Source organism: Zootoca vivipara, chromosome 11 (genome assembly GCF_965207765.1).
Source record: "Zootoca vivipara chromosome 11, rZooViv2.hap1.1, whole genome shotgun sequence".
Taxonomy (NCBI): domain Eukaryota; kingdom Metazoa; phylum Chordata; class Lepidosauria; order Squamata; family Lacertidae; genus Zootoca; species Zootoca vivipara.
In genome coordinates, this window is record NC_142594.1 from 48,963,539 (window position 1) to 48,984,389 (window position 20,851).

The 20,851-nt window shown below is 46.3% G+C and overlaps 1 protein-coding gene across 1 annotated transcript; it reads left to right on the plus strand.

Moving 5' to 3' along the window:
- The first annotated feature begins 6 nt into the window (after nt 1–6).
- On the plus strand, nt 7–12,910 carry CRYGN (crystallin gamma N). Its single transcript, XM_035129157.3, has 3 exons — nt 7–1,397; nt 6,638–6,783; nt 12,693–12,910. Exons 1-3 carry the CDS (start codon nt 1,020–1,022, stop codon nt 12,826–12,828), a joined length of 660 nt encoding a protein of 219 aa, XP_034985048.1. The 5' UTR covers nt 7–1,019; the 3' UTR covers nt 12,829–12,910.
- The last annotated feature ends 7,941 nt before the right edge of the window (nt 12,911–20,851 follow it).

A 20,851-nucleotide genomic window follows, 5' to 3' on the forward strand; every position in this document is an offset into this window, starting at 1 on the left:
TAAAACAAGGCAGTCCCTGCTATAATCTTAAAAAAAGAGAGACACAAGGAAAAGGGGGCGGGGAAGGAAGAGGAAAAAGAGACTTGAAGCTTTAGATAACTTCCAGTTAAAACAGATAATACCGGACTAGACAGACCAATAGGGTATAGGGCACATTCCTAATTTCCAAGGCATCTTCTGAAGACTCACTCTATGGGCTCCAGGAGGAGAGGCTTACATGTGCTGTGTTAAAAGGAAAAGCAGATGAAAATCGGCTTGTTACCTAGTCTAATAAATAAAGCTCCTCTCTAAAAGGAACTGTAAATGTTCAATGCTCATTGCTCAAATCCCCCAATGAGTGATTCTTTTGTTAAATTGTATGGATTAAATTAAAACTCCCATATCAGCAGAGAGAGAGGTATGCCGTTCTTGCCAGCTAAGCATGAACCATCCCCAGTGTGCATTGTTTGGCAGGCCTTACAAACCCAACCTGGTCTCCCTGCTGCTGATATATAGTAGAGGTTCCCGTGGCTCTGAAAATCCCATTTGGGAGTCCGCCTCTGTGTTAGCAGTTGCCAATGAAACATGTCTCAGTATTCAGGAAAAGTAAGTAACGTGTTCCTTTTTGTAACTTTGCCTATGTACGAGATCAGAGGCTTTTTTTAAAAAAAGGGAGGAGGAGATGAGCTGGAAAAATAAAAGCTTTGGATGCCAACAGGAGACAGGATGGCTTAATGGAGCTACGCTTTCCAAAACATTGTGGGGCTGTGTTGCCTTGCAGGATGGGGCTACACAGCTGGGGTGGTCTGAGATTAAGGGGTGTTCCTTAAAAACAAGTAATCTGGCAACTCCAGAGAAGGAAAAGCATATGAAAGCAAGAGGATAAAGAGGATTGGGAAATACAATGAAGTGTGTCTTAATCTAAATACACAATTTAAAAAAATGGTGTTTATAAAAGAAAACCTCGAGGGGCTGCATTGTTAGCCACACACAGTGTTGTAAGCTGTAATGTCTCATTAAAAGAATACTTCCAGCTTTCAATGAACTCTCTCGTTGAATGCAAAATTAAATCCGTCTGGCAGCGGATTCCATTTGCTTGGAATACCGGTGGGTCGTGGGGGCCGCGCAACGGCCGTAGCTCAATGCTTGGAACGTCCTCTTTCCTCCAGATAACTTTCTATGAAGGCAAATGCTTCACAGGCCGGAAGCTGGAGGTTAGCGGGCCCTGCGACAACTTCCAGGAGCGAGGCTTCATGAACAGAGTCAATTCCATCTGTGTGCAGAGCGGAGCCTGGATCTGTTTCAGCCTCGCAGACTTCCGAGGCCAGCAGTACATCCTGGAGCATGGCGAATATCCCGGCTTCCACCGCTGGAACGGGCACAATGACCGAATGGGATCCTGCAAGCCAGTTGGGATGGTTAGTGCTCCTTTTTTTTTGTCGATGAGTGACTGAACAGGTGCTGTTTATCACAGGGAGTCTCTATTTCCAGGTATCTCACTCTTGCCCTTTGGGAAGATGTTTGGAATGTTTTCAGCATCATTGTATGTTTTAACAACTTGCCAGAATGGTCATAATTTATTACTTTTCATAAAAATTATGCACCGCTTGATAGAAGAAAAACCTCAAAGTAGTTTACAAAGTATAAAACAAAATTATCAGTAAAAATAGTAAACAACTACTACTATTATTTAAAACATTCCACATGCCTGGGCAGGCTTGTCTGTTCCAGGGGATTAAACTCTTGCCTTCATAGCCCAGGTCTTTGTGCCATCATGTGATCAAGCAAGACAAAGAACAAGAACGTATCTCCTGGACCTTGGCATCCAATCTGGGTTAGGGGCTGGTGCCTCTGTCTCCCAGTGGTTCTGTTCATACCTGTAGGAACCTGAGTCCCTTGCTTAACCTCATGGCTTCTGGACTGTGAGGTCCCCCGGGGTTCCATTGAGTTTCCGGTTGCTGTTTTAAGATCTTTATGAAGTTATTGGGGGAAGTCATCCAGGGATTTTGAGCAAGGCCCAATCAGTGTTGGTAACAGCCCACTCTTCAGTGATGATGATGATGATGCCCTACATCTGACGATCACAGAGTGGTCTATCTCACCTCAATCAGGAGATGCTGTTTAAGTACTTGACCAGTGTTGGGATGGTTGAGGTCCAATAAATTGAAGCTGAAGCCCAATGAGATGGTGGTTCTGTGGGTTGGTGGTTGAAGGACCAAGTTCATTGCTTGGGGCTGCTCATCAATTCTAAGCTGTCACCTGAGGAGGAGTGGCAAGGCAACTATTTTCTATTGTCTAAGCCTCTGTTGTCTTCTTCAAACTCCAGTTGGTTCGCAAGTCCCCACACCAGCTGCCTGTGCATTGCCAGGCTCGAATAAACTTAATAATATTGGTGGTGCATAAAGCCCTGAATAACCTGGAACCCAAGTATCTGAAGGAATAACATACCCCACCCAATCATTAAGATCCACTAGATATGTCCTACTTCAATCTCCTGGCAATAGCTGTGGGTGGTGATGCATACTCAAGAGTAGACCCATTGTACTTAATGGGCAGGTCTATATTATGTCTATTAAGTGGCTCTACTCTAAGTTGGAAACAACCAATAGAACTCAATGGGACTTCTTTTAGACATGTACTGGATTGTGCTTGTTAATTCGTTAGCCCTCCTGCTGCCCTTTTTTTGTAAGGTATTCTGCAAACTTACTAGCTGAAAAGCAGAAAACATATTTTTAATACAATAAGACACATACACACCACAGGAATGGAGCTCTCCCTCAAAGTACCTTCAGCAATTTTTAACTACAGTACTACCGTGTTTCTCCTTTTTTAAGACGTAGGCATAATATAAGACATAGCAGGATTTCTAAGCAATTGTGCGATATAAGCCATAACCCGAAAATAAGACATAGTGATAGACCCTTCCCCCCTCCCGCCAGCAAACTCCCCCCCCCCTAAAAATCTCTCCCCATTTTGCTGTCGCTCCAAAGACACGTATTTCTTTTAAAAGCTTGTAAAAATGCACCGAAGAGCCATAGCTGCTGGTTGCTGCAGACTCGTGATTTCCCCTCCCGTTCGATTTTTTTTTTTTTAGCTAGGCTGTGTGAGTGAAGAGGAGAAAAGTGGCATTTGCGGTGGGGAGGAGATGAAACAGGAGGAAGAAAAGAGGGGCGATTGAAGACGCTGCCTTCCCCTTTAGGGAGAGACTCTGTGTGCGCGTCTCTCTCTCTCTCTCTCTCTCTCCCCTGCGTGTCTCTCTCTCTCTCTCTCTCTCTCTCACACACACACACACACACACACACACACACACAGAGCCCACCTCTCGCTTCCCCCCACCTTCCCCCCTTTTAAAAACCTTTTAAAAAGTGAGGATTCTTTTTCTTTCTATTGCTTGTCTGTAGAGCTGCCCCTTTAAGGATTTTTACTGGTACCGGGATCGCTGCCGGTGGCTTCTCGCTGTTTAGGAGCTGCTAAAAGTTAACATTTTGTGGGTAAGAGAAGCAGTTAGGACCAGCAGATTATCTCACCCCGCTTTCCTGCTGGCTCAATTGCTACAATTGCTACCATTTACCATTTTAATTGCTGCTCAACTGCCTTGTTTTCTACAGTATCTCTTATCAGCCGGTAGCCTCTTTGCTATCAGTGCTACAAAGTGCTACATTGTTGGAACTTTCGCTCTTAAGTCTTGGGCTGGCTGGTAGAGATCCTTATTTGCTATACGTACTGCATCACACAGATAGATTCCATTATACTGTACTGGTTTAAATTTAAGAAGCTCCAGTGTAGCAGATTGCTATTAAGTGAGTCCCCACCTGGGAGGAGAGAGAGAGAGAGAGCAGCCCTTCGGAGGAGCTCCCTCCCTCCCTCCCTCACGAACATCCCAGGGCCGGGGAGAGAGGGCTGGGCCAGGGACGCACACACTTCCCTTCCCTCAGACTCCCTCTCACGGAGTTTGGTGGTGGCTGTTGCCCGTCCTTTTCTTTCAGTCAAGAATCCTGCCCCGCAGGGAGCCAGGGAGCAAGAGGGGCACTGCTCCTGACGTAATAAAAACAAGACATTCCCTGAAAATAAGCCACCCAGTGTTTTTTTGAGGGAAAAAAGTTATAAGACGGTGTCTTAAAATGTGAGAAACACGGTATTTCCCGTCTCCAGCCTAAATTTGCATTGCAGTGGAAGGTGTGTGTACAGTGGTGCCTCGCTAGATGAATTTAATTCGTTCCACAGGTCTTTTCTTATAACGAAAAATTCATCTAGCGAATCCCATAGGAATGCATTGAATTTTTTTTTTTTGAATTTTTTTTTTGCCCATAGGAACGAATTAATTGAATTTCAATGCATTCCTATGGGAAACCGTGATTCGCTAGACGAATTTTTCGTAAAACGCATTCGTCTAGTTAAGCAGGGCATTCGTTAAGCGAGGCACCACTGTATGTGTGTATTTGTGCATCTCTATGTGGACCCAGGTGGCGCTGTGGTTAAACCACTGAGCCTAGGGCTTGCTGATCAGAAGGTCGGCAGTTCGAATCCCTGTGACGGGGTGAGCTCCCGTTGCTTGGTCCCAGCTCCTGCCAACCTAGCAGTTCGAAAGCACGTCAAAATGCAAGTAGATAAATAGGAACCGCTACAGCGGGAAGGTAAACGGCGTTTCCATGTGCTGCTCTGGTTTGCCAGAAGCGGCTTTGTCATGCTGGCCACATGACCTGGAAGCTATACGCCGGCTCCCTCGGCCAATAATGCGAGATGAGCGTACAACCCCAGAGTCGGTCACGACTGGACCTAATGGTCAGGGGTCCCTTTACCTTTATGTACAAGATGGGGAACAGGAGAGAACCCCTTCTTTGCTTTTTTTTTGGACCGCCATCAGATGTTTCAGGTATATCTGAGATTCCACAGCCAAAATAATGCCACAAGCTTTCCTCTTCTTCAGCCAAGTCTTCTCATACATGATTCCATTTATAAATATATTATATCCTCTGTCTGTTGGTTCTTTTTCTTTTTTTCTAAAAAGACTATTATACCTGTCTGCAGACTCCCTCACAAATACCTAACAAAACTACCGGCGGGAGGAGAGGGAGATTCCCAAAGCGATTTACCTCAATTCACCTTCCAAGAATTGCATAGACAGGATACTGGAAGCCAAAGCTTGTGTGCTTGTGTTTTTCTTTCTTTCTTTTCCTTTCTTAATAAAGTCACAACTATCCTGAATAAATAACCACAGACTTGACTAGGAACAAGGAAAATGTGATTATTGTTTTGTTTGTTTGTTTTAAGGGAAACAGTCTCAAATAGATGTGTGTTTTGGAATTTCCTCCTCATAGTTCCGTTCCTCGTGGGGTTCTTAATTCATTTCCCATGTATGGATGTCTGGTTCTCTTGCAAATGTCAAAAGTGGCATTCTTGTGGCCTTGTTTTCTTGACCTTGTGCGTGGTCGTTTCGTGGTTTGTATTTCTTCCGGTGCAGGTTTTATGCTAAAGGGCACTTGAGGATGGTCTGAATCTCTCTCTCTCTCTCTCTCTCTCTCTCTCTCTCTCTCTCTCTCTCTCTCTCTCTGTGTGTGTGTGTGTGTGTGTGTGTGTGTGTGTGTGTTTTATGCTGTGAATCTTTAGGGCAGTCACAAGAACAACCCCTTTCCCCCATCCCAGCTGAAGTTTGAACACTTTCATAGTCTGGCATTAAATTACTCACTGAAAACAGTAATAATAAGAAAAGTACTAACTGCTTGGAGAACTTAGCATGACCACATCTTTACAGGCATGTTGCTCCTATTGTAAAGTGTTGGGTCCTTCTCTCCCACCTCCATTTGATTCTCACAACAATCCTGCAAAGTAGGCTACTCTGAGGGAAACAATTCCCTAGGGAGGTTCATGGCTCAGAACCGTTTTGAACCTGAGTCTCCCTAGCTGAAGACACATTTCTTTATCTTGGCTTTTGACACTGGATATGCATATTTTAGAACCCGCCTTATTTCTGAATTTTAAAGTTGCTTTAAACTTTTTTTTTTAATATCAATGTTATGTTTTAATTGTCGTGGCCTACCCTGGGACCCAAAGGTAAAGGGTGTGTAATAAATTGTAAACATTGTCCTATCCCAACCTGACACTCTAACCACTACACTGCACTACTTCTGTATTTAGGACACAAATCAGTGGCAAATTTTGTATATAGTATGGGGGAGGGGGGACAAAGTGTTGCTTGTTTAAACAAACATTTTAATACATTTTTATTGATATATATTTTAATGTCGGCTGCTAACCACCTCCTTGAGATCTTGCTATGATTTCAAAAAGTGGAATACCAATTTTTAAATCAGTAGACAAAATAAAATATTAAAGTGATGAAACAGTCGCTGGCCGGCGAGTGCTGATGCTGAACCCATTTTCCACCTGTGGCTTTTTGCTGGCTACAGAATTCACTGGCCGGCCTGGGGCACATTTCTGTCTTTCACTGGTGGGTCAAATTGAAAAAAAAAACACCTCTCTGTGTTGCCTGGAGCTCCTTAGAAGAAGAGAAGGGTGCAAATGTTATTTTTTCTAAATACATTTTTATTCATATTTTGCAACACCAAGCTCTTTGGTGCAAATTTGGAAAAAGTGAGGTGTCTCTGGGTTTTGCCGCTGCTGTTTCATGAAGCTAATTTTGGCCTGCCTTTGTCAACAGCATGGTGAGCATTACCGGATCGAAGTGTTTGAGGGCAGGCATTTTAGTGGGCGCAGCCAGGAGTTCACCGAAGATTGCTCTTGCCTGCATAGGCAAGGCTGGGCCAAAAACTGGATCAACGCCATCAAAGTCTATGGGGATGGAGCGTAAGTAGCTAACGGATGTCAAAATAATACAAGGGTAACCTGCAATAAAGGGTTGCAGCATGGAGTCCTCCTTTTAGCCCTCTTCAGAGCACTCCATTCCGTTCATCTTCCAGCTGCCGCCATTTTCCTATTCCCTGCTCACTGAGCATACTCAGCCCCCATCTTGCTGCTTTCTTTTTTTGGGTGAGCCATTTGCCTCTCAGTGTTCCCTTGAGCATGTTGCTAACCTCATCTCTCTGTGTCGATGTGTGTGCATGTACGGTGCCATTTTCGCTATGTACCCACTAGCACTTGTATAATTCAGATTGCTATTAATGTACTTGCTAGTTTGGTCAGTCTGGATGAAACTGGATCCCTTCTGAACCCGCAACTCTGCATCTGCGAGGATAGAATACATACATAAGAGGAAACTTGCCAAACCAGTTCCTTTGTCAAGGTTTGTCAATGCCAGTTCCTTCGACTGGCCAGTTAATTACCCACCATCTGCATCTTGAAATGGTGAGCTCTGTTGCCATAGAAACAAATGAGCAGGCCTTTCCCTACCCACCTCACCTGCCTGATAGATGAGAGTTGTGTATATGAGCTAAGAGAGAGAGAGAGAGAGAGAGAGAGAGAGAGAGAGAGAGAGAGAGAGAGAGAGGTCTTGCTTTGTACTGGACTTTGGGTCTCCTCTGGAAACCTACAGGGGAAGCAAGATTTGTTGCAGTCAGGGCTGGCCCACCCTTGTGGCAAAATGAGGCGACTGCCTCAGGTGGCAGAATCCACAGGGGCAGCAGATCCATCCTCCAAGAAATGCTTTGCCCTGGTGCTGCTGGACTCCATTTCCCATCAGCTCCTGACAGCCAGCATAGCTAAAGGTCAGCAATGATGGGAGCTGGTCCATCCACATCTGGAGAGAGATGGGGAGCTCACCACCCTGATATAGATGATGACTGCTCTGACTCTGCAGCTCCATGCCAGAATAGCCACCCGCAGACATGGGCCCCTGTTGCTTTCTGTAGCTTTTACCAATCCCTACACTTCTTCAGTCTCCCACCATACAGACTAAACCTACTTCTAAGTGGGTTTCTCATCTCTCTTGTATGTTCCAGGGTTGGGTCTAGGACTTGATATCCACTTCCTCTACACCTGATGTCAGATGTGGGACAGGAAAAGATGTGGCTGGTCGAAAAATGGGGTTTGCAAGCACCATACCTGCCAAGTTGCTGTCCGGGAAATAAGGGACCGGGCCGGAAGTAGCAGACCGGAAGTAGCGCTGCCGCCATTTTGGAACTGGGCGGAGAATGCTCAGAAGTGACTTTTGATGCTGCTTTGCCCAGTTCCAAAATGGCCGCCGTGCCAGAAGTCGCACTGCAGCCGTTTTGGAACTGGGCAGAGCAGCATCAAAAGTCACTTCTGAGCATGCTCCACCCAGTTTCAAAATGGCCGCCGCGCCAGAATAAACCGGGAAAAACAAAAAATCCGTTTTTTTCAGCTAGGAACAGCTGGGAAATTTCCTGGGGAATTTCCCGGGGAATACGGGAGACTTGGCAGCTATGGCAAGCACTGCTGATCAGTTCAAAATCAGCATAAACAACCAGATAGCCAGATAGACCGATTGTCTGTGTCACTATAAGGCAGCTTCCAATTGCTTTCTTCAAAAAAGCCATGTACAGTTATTGATTTATTGATTCCCCCCCCCATATCTACAGGGTATCCCTTTTAAAAGAGACCAAAACCCAGCTCTCTACTCCCCTGACATTCCACCAACCCTGGGCTTGGGTCTATGTGTGGAGTCCTTACTGTAGTAATAATAAATAATTGCAGTTTGCAATATCCAATCCAGCAGTTCTGTCATAAATGCTCATCTGAGGGGGGGGGGACTGCATGTGGCACGAGAGGATCAGCTTAACAAGCCTCTTTATTCTGGAAAAGATTAACACCAATTATAGCCTTCCCACTATAGTTCCTTCTCGCATTCTTGCTTTCTGATCCTTTGGTCGAAGCGCCAACTGGAGAGGCCGACAGTCTTGCTGCCCCTCCCTCTGTCCCAAAAACATTTCCCCTGAAAACCGGCAATCACGCAGGGTTGTATTTCCATCATTGCTCTGACCAGGGACAAATGTTCTCTTGAGGGGGTGGGGGGAAAAACAAAAATCATCGTTTGTGTCTCGCCCTTTCACAAGTGATGGAGTTGTTGTGTTATGATGTCATTGGCTCGTTCTCTCTCCTCCCCCACTATCTCTCTGACCTCATGGTACCATGAGCTTCCTTTGGACAAACAAACACAATCAGAAGGCATGACTTGGATGTGCGTGCCTGGGAGAGAGCTGGAGCCCTCTGTCCAAGCCAGAGAGTGCTTGGCTTGTGTGAGGCACAGCTGGAGTTCTGGTTCATGCTGCTTCGTGCTTCCGTGCCAAGGGAACATCTCTTAGGAGGGCAAAAAAGCAGAACCTCAAAGGCAACCTTCCCCAACCTGGTGCTCTGACAGATGCTACGGGACACAGTCTCTATTGGGGTGATGGTAGTTCCTGCAGCTAGGTGGGGAAGCAGGATGGCGACAACTGTTCTGGGCTCTCTGGCTGAAATGCCCAAAGTGCTTGCCAGATGTCCTCTGTGGCCAGGGAGGAGTCTTTTCTTCAAGGCTTGGCAACTGCAAGGCTGTTGTTATTTGTTTTATTTTAAAGGACCCTCTGCTTGAAACCCTGGAGAGCTGATAGACAAGAGAAGCAATAGTGGATTAGATCAGGGGTCGGCAACCTAAGGCCCATGGGCCAGAAGTGACCCACAGAGGCCATTTAACCAGCCCACGAGCCGCCCCCGAACTGAGCCGCCCGCTCGGTGAGTCCCCGCGTGCTGCGCTAGGGACTCTCTTCCGCAGCTCTGGAAATCACTTCTGTGCATGCCCAGATGCCAGAAATCGCTTCTGTGCATGCATGTTTTTTGGTGTCCGGGCATGCGCAGAAGTGATTTCTGACACCGCGGACATGCGCAGAAGCAATTTCCGGCGTCGCGCTGTGCCGGCCCAGCCCACAGAGGATCTCCGCAACTTACCAACCCCTGGATTGGATGGAGGAAGAGTCTAGCCTGGAGCAAGGCAGCTTCCTAAATCCCTAACAGCCATGCAGGTGAAAGTCCTGTGGCACCTTAAAGAAGTAACAGATTTATTACAGTATCAGCTTTCATGAAATAAAGTCCACCACATCAGATGCATGAAGTGTTATCCTCCGTTGACAGATATACAGTCATACTTTGGAAATCAAACAGAATTCGTTCCAGAAGTCCATTCGACTTCCAAAACATTCAAAAACCAAATCGCAGCTTCTAATTGGCAGCAGGAAGCTCTTGCAGCCAATCAGAAGCTGCGGAAGCACTGTCAGACGTTGGGGCTGCAAAAGAATTCTTGCAAACCAGAACACTCACTTCTGGGTTTGCGGCGTTCAGAAGCCAAAACATCCGAGTTCCAGGGCGTTCAACAACCAAGGTATGACTGTATTGTTACAAAAGTTGGGCACCATCTCCAACCTCTGCCAAGCCATGGCAAGATTCCAGGGGGTTCCATGTGCTCACCCAGGAATCAAAACACAGTGGAGGCTGTCGTAGCTTTATGAAATAGGATTTATTCACATTTGTATTACATGGAAATACAGGACGGTCCCATATTATACAGGATGGGTGGAAACGATAGTCTTGACCCCAGAATTCAGCAGGCAGTCAAGGAACCATTGAACCTGAGGCTGGCAGGCAGGAGTCCACATTGCCAGATTCCACAACATCCGTGGTCTATAAAACCAGAGGCAAACCCTCACGGGTGCTTTCCTTTGGGCCTGAGGAACCAAGTGCCTCCCACAGTACTCTGAAAGTCCAGCGGCACAGGAGGTGCACCAGGTGGGCAGGGCAGGGAGCACAGAAGTGCCCGTCTGTAGGTCAGAGGGCTGGCCTAGGAGAGATGGGCAGCAGGCAGAGGCTCAAAAGGGTTAGCTTCGCTTCCAGCCTTTGTTAGAGCAAGTTGCTCACTAGGCGCTATCCTTGGTGCTGAGACAACCACCTGCATTGATCAATGGGTTCTTCTGCACAACTAGAATAGGGCATACGTCAGGGGTGTCAAACTCAAATTCATCGGGGGCCGCATCAGCAGTTTGGTCACCCTCAAAGGGCCGGTTGTATCTGTAGGACTACGTGTCCACTCTTTATTCTCATAAATTATTGTCACTGCATTCAATTATTACTGTTTTTTGTAATAATGTAAGTAATAACTAGCTCTGAAAGCAGAAACATAGTCAGAATAATGGCAAGTAGATATTCAAAGGTACAATTATTGTACAATTTATTGAAATATGATTTTTGGTAACTGCACTGGGTGGTGGAGGCTCGCTAGGGTTTCATGCAGGACCTTTGCAGAGCTACTAGTACCTGGAGATGCTGGGGTCCTTCTGCATGCAGGACAGATGTTCTGCCAGTGAGCCACCACCCTTCACCAAAGGGACTGGCTGAGGTTGACTCACTGAAGCTGCTCTCCTGGTTCCAGGGTTTAAGGGCCAGAAGTATAAAGCAGCATCCTATGTTTCTGAGGAGAGGGAGAGGGAGGGGAGGGGAGGAAGGAAGGAAGGAAGGGGGAGTGGGAGGGAGAGAGGAAGGAAGGAAGGAAGGAAAGAGGGGAGAGAAAGAAGAGTAGGAAATAAGGAAGGGAATAAAGAAGGAAAGAAAAAGAAAGAGGGAGAGAAGACGGAAAGGGAGAAAGAAGGAAGGAAGTAGAGGGAAAGAAAGAATAAGAATGAGGGAGAGGAAGAAAGTTGGGAAGGATGGAAGGAAGAAAGGAAGGAAGGAAGGAATAAAGAAAGAAAAGAGGGAGCAGGAGGGAGAGAGGAAGGAAAGAGGTGAAAGAAAGAAGAGTAGGAAAGAAGGAATAAAGAATGAAAGAAAAAGAAAGAGGGAGAGAAGACAGAGATAAAGAAGGAAGGAAGGAGAGGGAAAGAAAGAATAAGAACGAGAGAGAGGAAGAAAGAAAGGGAGGAGGGGTCGCCGCCTTGATTCAGCGCCAGAAAAGAGCGTGAAGGGACCCAGGGGCAAAAAGCATTTCCCCGGCCCCAGCTTTGTTGGCACGGCGTTTCAGCAGCAAGGTCCCACTGCTGGGTCCTGCTGGCTGGGGCGCTCGGCGGGCCACATGACGAGGTCTGGCGGGCCGGATTTGGCCCCCGGGCCTTGTGTTTGACACCCATGGCATACGTAGTGGGGCATGTACCCCAGTGCTCATATAGAACTTCTGGCCAGAAATTATGTGGCTTGGCCTCTAAGTCCTTTGTCTCTTATTAGATGTATTGATGAAAAAGAGGGTATCTTAAAGCATATTTTCTGCAGCCTTTTCATATTAACATTCTCAATATTAAGAACTTTGGGGGTTGGCTGAGCGAGTAAATTTGATAGATGTCTAGGTCAATGAACTTATAACAAAATATATTACAAATTCAGTATCTCCAAAACACCCAAACACAATTAAATAATCAACAGAGATCTAAAATAAACACATTAAATACAAACATATGTGCAAGATAAACATTAAACAAATGGGAGGTGTGCGTACTGATTCACATCGGGGGAAAGATAACGCATTTGTTAAAACTGTATTTATAAGGTGAATAAGTGGTGATCAGTTGTTTTAAAAAACAGTTTCTGCTTTTTGTCTGCCATCTCCCAGACATACATATGTTGGGGTTAATGTCTTCATCACTGCTCTTTCCAAACCTTTGGTTAACCAATCCTTCAGAAAAGGAGCAAGTCCATCTCTCCACTTCGGAGCCACTAGAATTTTAGCTGCGATCAACTTTTAACATCAAATGCCAACTGTTTGGAGGAAACCAATATGGCGCCATAACCATCTCTGAATGTGGCTTGGAGTGTTTTGACTAGAAAACATTTTGTTTCTGTTTCAGATGGGTGCTGTATGAGGAACCTAACTATCGTGGCCAGATGTATGTGGTCGAGAGAGGTGACTATAGCAGCTGCAATGAATGGCAAGCTGCCTGTGCAAACATCCAGTCAATCAGAAGGGTTGTCAACTATTTTTAACTAACTGCCTGGTGAAAACGAGAGTCTGGTCCCTTCCCTCCTGGTCTCTAGAAATGTGAAATAATAAAGACTTGAAATCCAATGCGCCTCTTTTGCATTCCTCCACATGTCCAGGCAGATCATTGGCTTAAACAGTCCAGGGCCTGATAGCACACTGGGTAGCCGCTGTGGACCAGCCAATTGAGGTAGGAAGGTGATTCTGATTGGGGATAAGTGCCATTGTTCATGGAATGAGGCATTCTGAAGGCTCTCAATAAACTGCAAGGGATAAAGAGATGGGTAGGGAGGTCGTTACTTGAACTCTAACGATGTAAATATAATTACGGGGTTTGAAGACCCTTAACAGGGGCACGGAAAGCTGCTTTTCATCACAAGACTATTTAGACACCCTCATTCTAAATATGGAGGTGAGCACATGCCCTCAGAAAAGAAGGAGCAAGATGAAAAAGGAAATCGACTTGTGATGGATTTCAACACGACGTGGGCTTCTGAAATCGAGAGCACGGCTGCGTTGGCGGGAATGGGAGCAAGTCAAAATGGCAGGGAAGTCCAGCTGTTAGTTACTGCTTGGAGTGCCTTGCTGAATAATAATAATAATAATAATAATAATAATAATAATAATAATAATAATAATAATAGAAACCTGGTGCCCTGGTGCTGTTATTGGTGGGATGGAGTGTGGAGACTTGCAAGGTGCTGGGGCAACTGCCCAAGGAAGCCACATGTTGATACTGACCCTGGTATGAGGTCCCAAAGGAGCACAGGAGGCATTCAATGTTAAGTGACCACGCTCCTAAAGGTATTGCATTATATTCTCTGCAAGATCATCCATTGACTGTTTAGACCAGGGGTGAAGAACCTCAGGAGTGAATGTGGCCCTCCAGGCCCCTTTCCCTGGCCCTTGTATTTCTGCCCAGGCAGTACCCCTCACTGGCCCCCACTTTGCACTCCAAGTGCTTCTGCTGGGCTGGGATGTGTCCTTCTATTCCCAGATTAGGGATAGAGAGAGTCGTGTGTTGGCATGTGAAGAAACGAACCTATTGTGCAAAGAGGAAATGTGCAGGACTTCAGGGGTGGGCCTTGGTAATATGCCACCCTGTAGGGAAGGCTGCGCACTCCTGAAACCGTACTGCTTCCGGGGACTTTCTCTGCCTGCTTTTGTCTCTGATCCCATTCACCACTGGCATGCGGCCCTTGAAAGGTCGTTCAGAAGGGAATGTGGCCCTCGGGCGGGAAAAGTTCCCCCACTGCCTGTTTAGACTCATCTGCATGATGGATGCCCACAAATGCTGGCGCTGGCGCTGCTCTAAGCCCCTCTTGCCAATCTCCTGGAGAGTCTGATGAATTAGCTACTTTGATCTGTCACTTTTACGGGGATCTTATCTGGCTTGCCAATTCTAGAGGGCGGATGGGCAGCTAGCTCTTGGCAAATGGAGGTTCTGCTCTCTCTCTCTCTCTCACACACACACACACCACTGCCCTGGACTTCAACCCTGTCTGTGAGCACAGAGAAGAGGGAGGTGTCTGTTCACGACAGTCCAGCCTCAAATCAGCAGAATTTGCAGAGTTCCTTTGCAACGCTGCTGCTGCTGGTGATGAGGATGATGACTAATGCTGCTTTTGAACTGCAGCAAAGTGCAGGCTGACAGGAACAAAAGTAAACGAGAAGCACGGAGCGATGTCTGTAAGATCAATGAAATCTGCTGTGCTCTGGCAGCAGCCATGAACTGCGCTTGGAAAGTTCACAGAAAGTTGAGGTGGTAAAGACTATGTTTAAAAATTTGACAGACACCCGAGTTACCACATTCTGTCTTCACCACAACCCTGTGAGGTAGGCCAGTGTGAGAGAGTGTGTGTACTAGTGTCCCAAAGCCATCACGGACCTTAATGGCTGGTCAAAGTCCACTTCATGACACATTTCATCCCATTGGCTGTATAGATGCAGAGGGGTTTGGGTGCAGAAGAAAGGCTCCAGACCTAGAAAGGGGCAGGAAGCCAAGGAAGAGTTCCCCTATCAGACACCAAGAACACAATGCCTCTGTGCATATTCTATGCGCATTATAAGGCACATTATGCCATGTAAACAGTCATAGTCTTCCCCAAAGAATAATGAGCTACACACAGAGCCACAAATTCCAGCACTCTGAAGAAACTACACCTCCAATTACATCAAGGATGGAGCATTTATGACCCTCCAGATGTTTTAGAACTAGAACCCCAGTTACCTCTGACCATTAGCCATCTTCTACTAAAACCTCTTGTCTTTCTCTACTGCCGTGGCTAAGGGAGTTGTCTCCGAAGCAATGTCAGACAATTTCTATGTCCTCATCTAGAAAGAAATAGCCCTCCTTTAATAAGTGACCAAGGCTGGCTTGGGGCAGAGGAAGAGAATGACTCATGCTACCCTGACTGGGCTGCAAAGTGCAAGATTCAGGGACTGATGCTCTGTGCCTGATTCCGCACTCTCCTAAAATTATTTCCCACTTGCAAACTGCATTCCTTTCAGGGCCAGGATAGCTCACTAGTCTCCTTTTTTTAATTGCTCCAAGTGCCATTAAATATTTCTGTTTAGAACCGTACATTCTGGCTCCAGCATGACCTCTTGCCTTGCTAATCTGTCAGCAATTCACAGCTTTGGCTTTTTCGCAGACATGATTTCAATAGAACAGTGACCTATTTCTTATTATTCCATCTTTTTGAGGAGGTTGTCATTTGGAACTAGGAATGAAGAGCAATAAAGTGGGAGAGAGAGCGCCAATGATTTAAAACGGGAAGAACTCGCTCCGTGCTTGAAATAATAATCATAATAATCATCAGCTGAGTCTTGCAAAATGTGGGTGTTTAACAGGACGGAAGGCATCCCATGCTGAATGCATTCTGTAATGAATCCCTTTCCTCCACTGCGGCTAACCTTAGGTTGACTCTGCCCTGAAAGTGAACTCATGCCTGCTGTCCTCAGCTTGCATAGCACAAGGAGAAATGCTGAGCCCAAGGTCTGGGTGCCACATGGGCAGCATATATTCCCCAGTGGTTCCTATAGGCACTTTCCAGCTCAGTCTCTTCTTCTGGGCCCAAGCTACCAATACCAGCTCTTGTGGTGGGGCAGATCTGCCCTCTGAACACCAGCATCACTGCAACTTATCCGGATGGTGCAGTGCGACAGCGAGATTGCACTGGAAGAGGCATTCTGGTGCCACCACCAGTATGTCCCTGCAGCCCCAAGCTTGCAACCACCGCGCCCCCACCTGCCCTATCCTGGTAGGCGGATACTATGGCAGGTGTCAGGAGGGTGGTTCTGCCTAATCATTGGCATACCCCTCAAATGTCCTGGAAAAACTGGGACATTCCATTTTCCCTTGCGAGAGCATGGAGGCCATTTGGGGCACCATGGCCTCGCACAATTTCACGCTGAGATCTCGCCTCCCTGCCCCCCAGTGCTTTTTCAGAGCTGCAATCTTCCACAGCGCCACAAAACGCACATTTTGGGGTGCTCTGAAAACACGGCCCTGAAAATAGTGTATCTTTTGAGTTCTGTGATCTTGCGTGGGTAACATGACAAGAGAAGAGATTTTGACTAAACATCAGGAAGAACTTTCTGATGGTAAGAGGTGTTTGACAGTGGAACAGACGAAGAGGTGTGACAGTGGAACACCCTCGGGAAGTGGCGGATTCTCCTTCCTTGGAAGTTTCTAAGCAGAGGTTGGATGGCTTTCTGTCACGGATGTTTTAGAGTAGCTGAGGAAACTCAGCCAGATGAGCGGGGTATAAAAATTTAAATTATAATAAAATTATTTTCCAACTCTACAATTCTTTGGTTCTGTGGTTCTATTATTCTATGGGCCGCTGCCCCACCGCCCTCAGCCAGCCCCCAATCATCATTGGAACCACGGTCAGTTTCTAGTGGATTCCCAGCAGAATTCCATGCCAAGTGCCAGTGAGAGGCGAAAACTCAAAAGTGCTGTGGAATTCCATTTGAGTTAAAATTCAGCAACAGCGCCGCTTGCCTTAAAAGCAGAAGGAATGCGCAAGGAGCAAACTGCCTCCAGTTGAGTGCAAAGGTTTCCTCTTAAAAATCAATTCCTTTGAGATTTGGGCAGTACAGTAGCCATGGCTTTGTTTTGTTTTTGTAATTGCATCTCAAGCGTTTTGTGCAGCTTTGAAATTTCACAAATTAACAATAAAGGGAAACAAATTGAGAATCTCATCTGTTTCTGTTGAACATTAATTTACATCAATTTGGATAAAACAGGGGAAATAGGAGCAAGGAAATGTGCTCTCCTTTATCATTCCAGGTACTACTTAGCACCAATCAGCTAGTTTCGTACACATTTGAAGAGGCGCCACATAGACAGAAGCCTGCCAGTGACTGTAGTGCTGGTTCCTAAAGCCATTGCCAGCCGTGTAGCGCAGAGAGCTCTCTTCCACCTTGCTTCCTGAGCCCCCAGCTTCCTTCAGGAATAATTTTGCTTGCCATCCAAGGTACAAACATTTTTCTAAAGGCAAACCCGCACATCCATATTCCTCATGTTCTAATTTCAGAAAGGTGAAAGCAAAAAAAAAAAGAACTCTTTTAGAAGCTGGTTGTAACCTAGTCTGCTCCTGTTTAGACTGCAACACTTGAAATGGTTTGACTGTGTGACTGGAGTTTCCAGCATCGCAATTTCTCCGAAATGTAACTAAGCAGGGAGCAGAATGTGCTGAGACTCGCACAGTGGGACGTGGTTATCTTGGCCAGCGGGGCGAAACGAAAACAATGGGATCATCTGAACCTGTAATAATAGTAATCAGAGGAGAACTCAAGAGCTTTCTTTTTGTTTTATGGGTCCTGTGTGCATCAACTCAAAGTGTAAAATGCTTTGTTTTCGTTTGGTGTTTTTTTCTGTCTCCTGAAAGTGACATTGTCTCTTTACACAAGAGCCCTGCTGGGATTAGACCAAATATCTAGCTAGCCCAGCATCCTGTTCTTACAGAGGACAACCTGATGCCTATGGGAAGCCCAAAAGCAGCACCTAAACACAACAACACTCTCCCCAATTGTGATCCCCAGCAGCTGTATTTGAGGTACCGGTATGTTGATTCCAGCAGTGAAGGCATTGTTGCTTGTGGCCACTGATAGCATACCCTCCAACATTTCTCCAGTGAAAATAGGGACATCCTATTCCAATATCATCATCATCATCATCATCATCATCATCATCATCATCATCATATTTATACGCCACCCAACTAACTTGGTTGCCCCAGCCACTCTGGCTGGCTTCCAACATATATAAAAACATAATAAAACATTAAACAATAAAAAATTCCCTATATTTATATGTCTTCTAAAGGTTGTATAGTTTCTTATCTCCTTGGCTCAGGAGTCGCATAACTCTGTTCCCTCCAACATTTCACTGAGGAAAATAGGGACATCCTAAGGAAAAGTCCCAACCTAGCAGTTCGAAAGCACCTCAAAGTGCAAGTAGATAAATAGGTACCGCTCTAAGCAGGAAGGTAAACGGCATTTCCATGTGCTGCTCTGGTTTGCCAGAAGTAGCTTTGTCATGCTGGCCACATGACCTGGAAGCTGTACGCCAGCTCCCTCAGCCAATAAAGCGAGATGAGCGCCACAACCCCAGAGTCGGTCATGACTGGACCTAATGGTCAGGGGTCCTTTTACCTTTTAAGGAAAAGTTGGGTATTCCAGGATCAAATCAGAAACCGGGACGGCTTCTGTAAATCCAAGACTGTCCCTGGAAAATAAGGACACTTGGAGGGTCTGTGGTAGCCTTATTCTCAATGAATTTGTCTAATCCTCTTTCAAACCCACCCACTGCCACATACATATTGGTTCACACTTCCCACCTGTCCAAGAAACAAGAAGTTCAGAAGCAAGGCTACTCACGTGGCCTTCAGGTTAATAAAGATTCCACGCAATTGGTTTGCAACGTGTTCATGCCCATCCTTCAGGTGTTTGTTTGTGTGTAAGCACACTTGTCCCCTGTGGAAACATGGCAGGGCCATCTTCTTTTTGCTCTAAACTGTGACTTGGCCTGGAGACTTCCCACAGGAAATGTTAACAGACCACAGCGCGGCATCTCCCAACACCCTGCTGTGTAAAGTGGTTATTCTGCTTCCTGAGAAAATGGCAACAAGGCTGCTGGCCATATGAGCAGGACCATAAAATGGCTGGTTCAAGTTCATGTGTGTCTCTTTTTGTTTGACGTGAAAACTGAACCCAGAGGCAATTCGGTGCTCCTGCTGTGAGCTTTATAATTCCATTTGTTCTCTACTCCGGGTAGAAGAAGGGTGCTTTGCAAACTTTCATGCATTTATTCCTCCCCACTGCAATTAATAATCATATAATGGAATGGAAAACCTCAGGCTGTACTTTGGCTTAGTGCTTTATAGCTCCCAAAGGTGGGTGAAATGTGGCAGAAATGTTATTTCTGGGTTTACAGAAAGAAACCCTGAGGTTTTCACAGATAGTTTGGGGGTACCAGTGGAATTTGAAAGGCACCTTAACTGCTTTCCATCCTTCCCAGCCCTAGCAATGATGGCCTCCCCCCAAACCCACTGAGTCACTTTCACAGCATTTAATGGTTACGGTTAACCATTGGCAAGCTGGCACATTCCATAATGTCTCTTGGAATCTTGTGGGGCTCATACCAAAGATGGGGCAGTTCACACACTATCGTGTACTTGCAGTGAACCACCTTGCACACCTCTCTGTGTATTCAGCACAACATGTGCCTGTCTCGGCGCATCCAGCCAGTTCTATCCAGCGGTGTAGCTGGCTGGGTAGAACATGCAGCCAGGGGGTGGAGCGCGGAGCGGAGCGCGGAGCCTCTCCACAGCCTCCCCTTCAGCTGTAGGGCAGCTGAGGGAGAGGCAGGGGCAGGTGCAAGCTCCACACTGCCGTTTCAGCCAGCACTGAGCCTGCAGGCGCCCAAGCCACCACGTCACTCCCAGGAAAGACACATGGCTTGGGCACACTGCAGGCCCCATGGTAAGTGCTGGCTCCTGCAGTGTGGCGCCCAGTGCCAGCCGCGTTTTGTTGCGTTTGTTGACTGAACTAAAAAGTTTTGGAAGCCCACTTTTTATTTTTTAAAAACTCATATTTTTGTCATTTTGCCACCCCTCCCCCTCAGTGATGACACCTGGGGCGGCCAACACCCACCACACCCCCTTCCTCCGCCACTGGCTCTATCCACCCGTCTTTAAAGAAAGGTAAACAAAATCTGACACATCACTCACCTCCATCACAGAATCCACGTTGATGACGGGCTTACCCAATTTCTTGTAGCACATTTTATCATGTCTCCCACTTTGCTCCTCCCACCAGGATAACCAACTTCCTGTCGCATCAGAAGCCATGATCTGTAAGCCAACAACAAACCACAGCTTAAGGATGGCTAGTGACGGAGGCTTGTTAGGGAACAGCAGACCATGAGCAACGCAACGAGAAGTTAAATCTTTGGCTGTGTATACACTGCTGTTTACTTTGCACCAAGTGCACTCTCACTGCTGGCTTGGGAAGCAGTAGACACACAATGTAACACACAAGCCATATCAATCCTGTGTCTACTTGGTTGTTTCTTAAGAGAGGCTGGATCGAGACACACCAAAGAAGCGATTCAGTTTAAACGCATTGCAAACTTTGTATGAGAAATCGGGTTGGCAAAAACGGAACTCCACAGCGCCATCTGATGTCACAGTGTTAATAATGCATAAACAACACATATAAACTGTTTTTTCTTTGACAATGTAGCTGAGTCCAAAGACTGTGTTTCGATGTGTTCCCCCACCCCACCCCGAATCCACTTCAATCCGAATTGAGAGATATAATGACGCATCTGCATTTTAAAACATTAATGTAGCACAGCCTCCCTGGGTTCGTTTACCCCGCTTACGTCCTGGGAGGTGCAAAGTGGGAGGAGCCAGGCATCACTGTGCACCAGCATGCCGCTCATTCACATCCAGGCGCAGTAAGTCGTTCTAGGTTTTTGTTACATGTGAATTCAACCACTGCTTGTACAGGCTC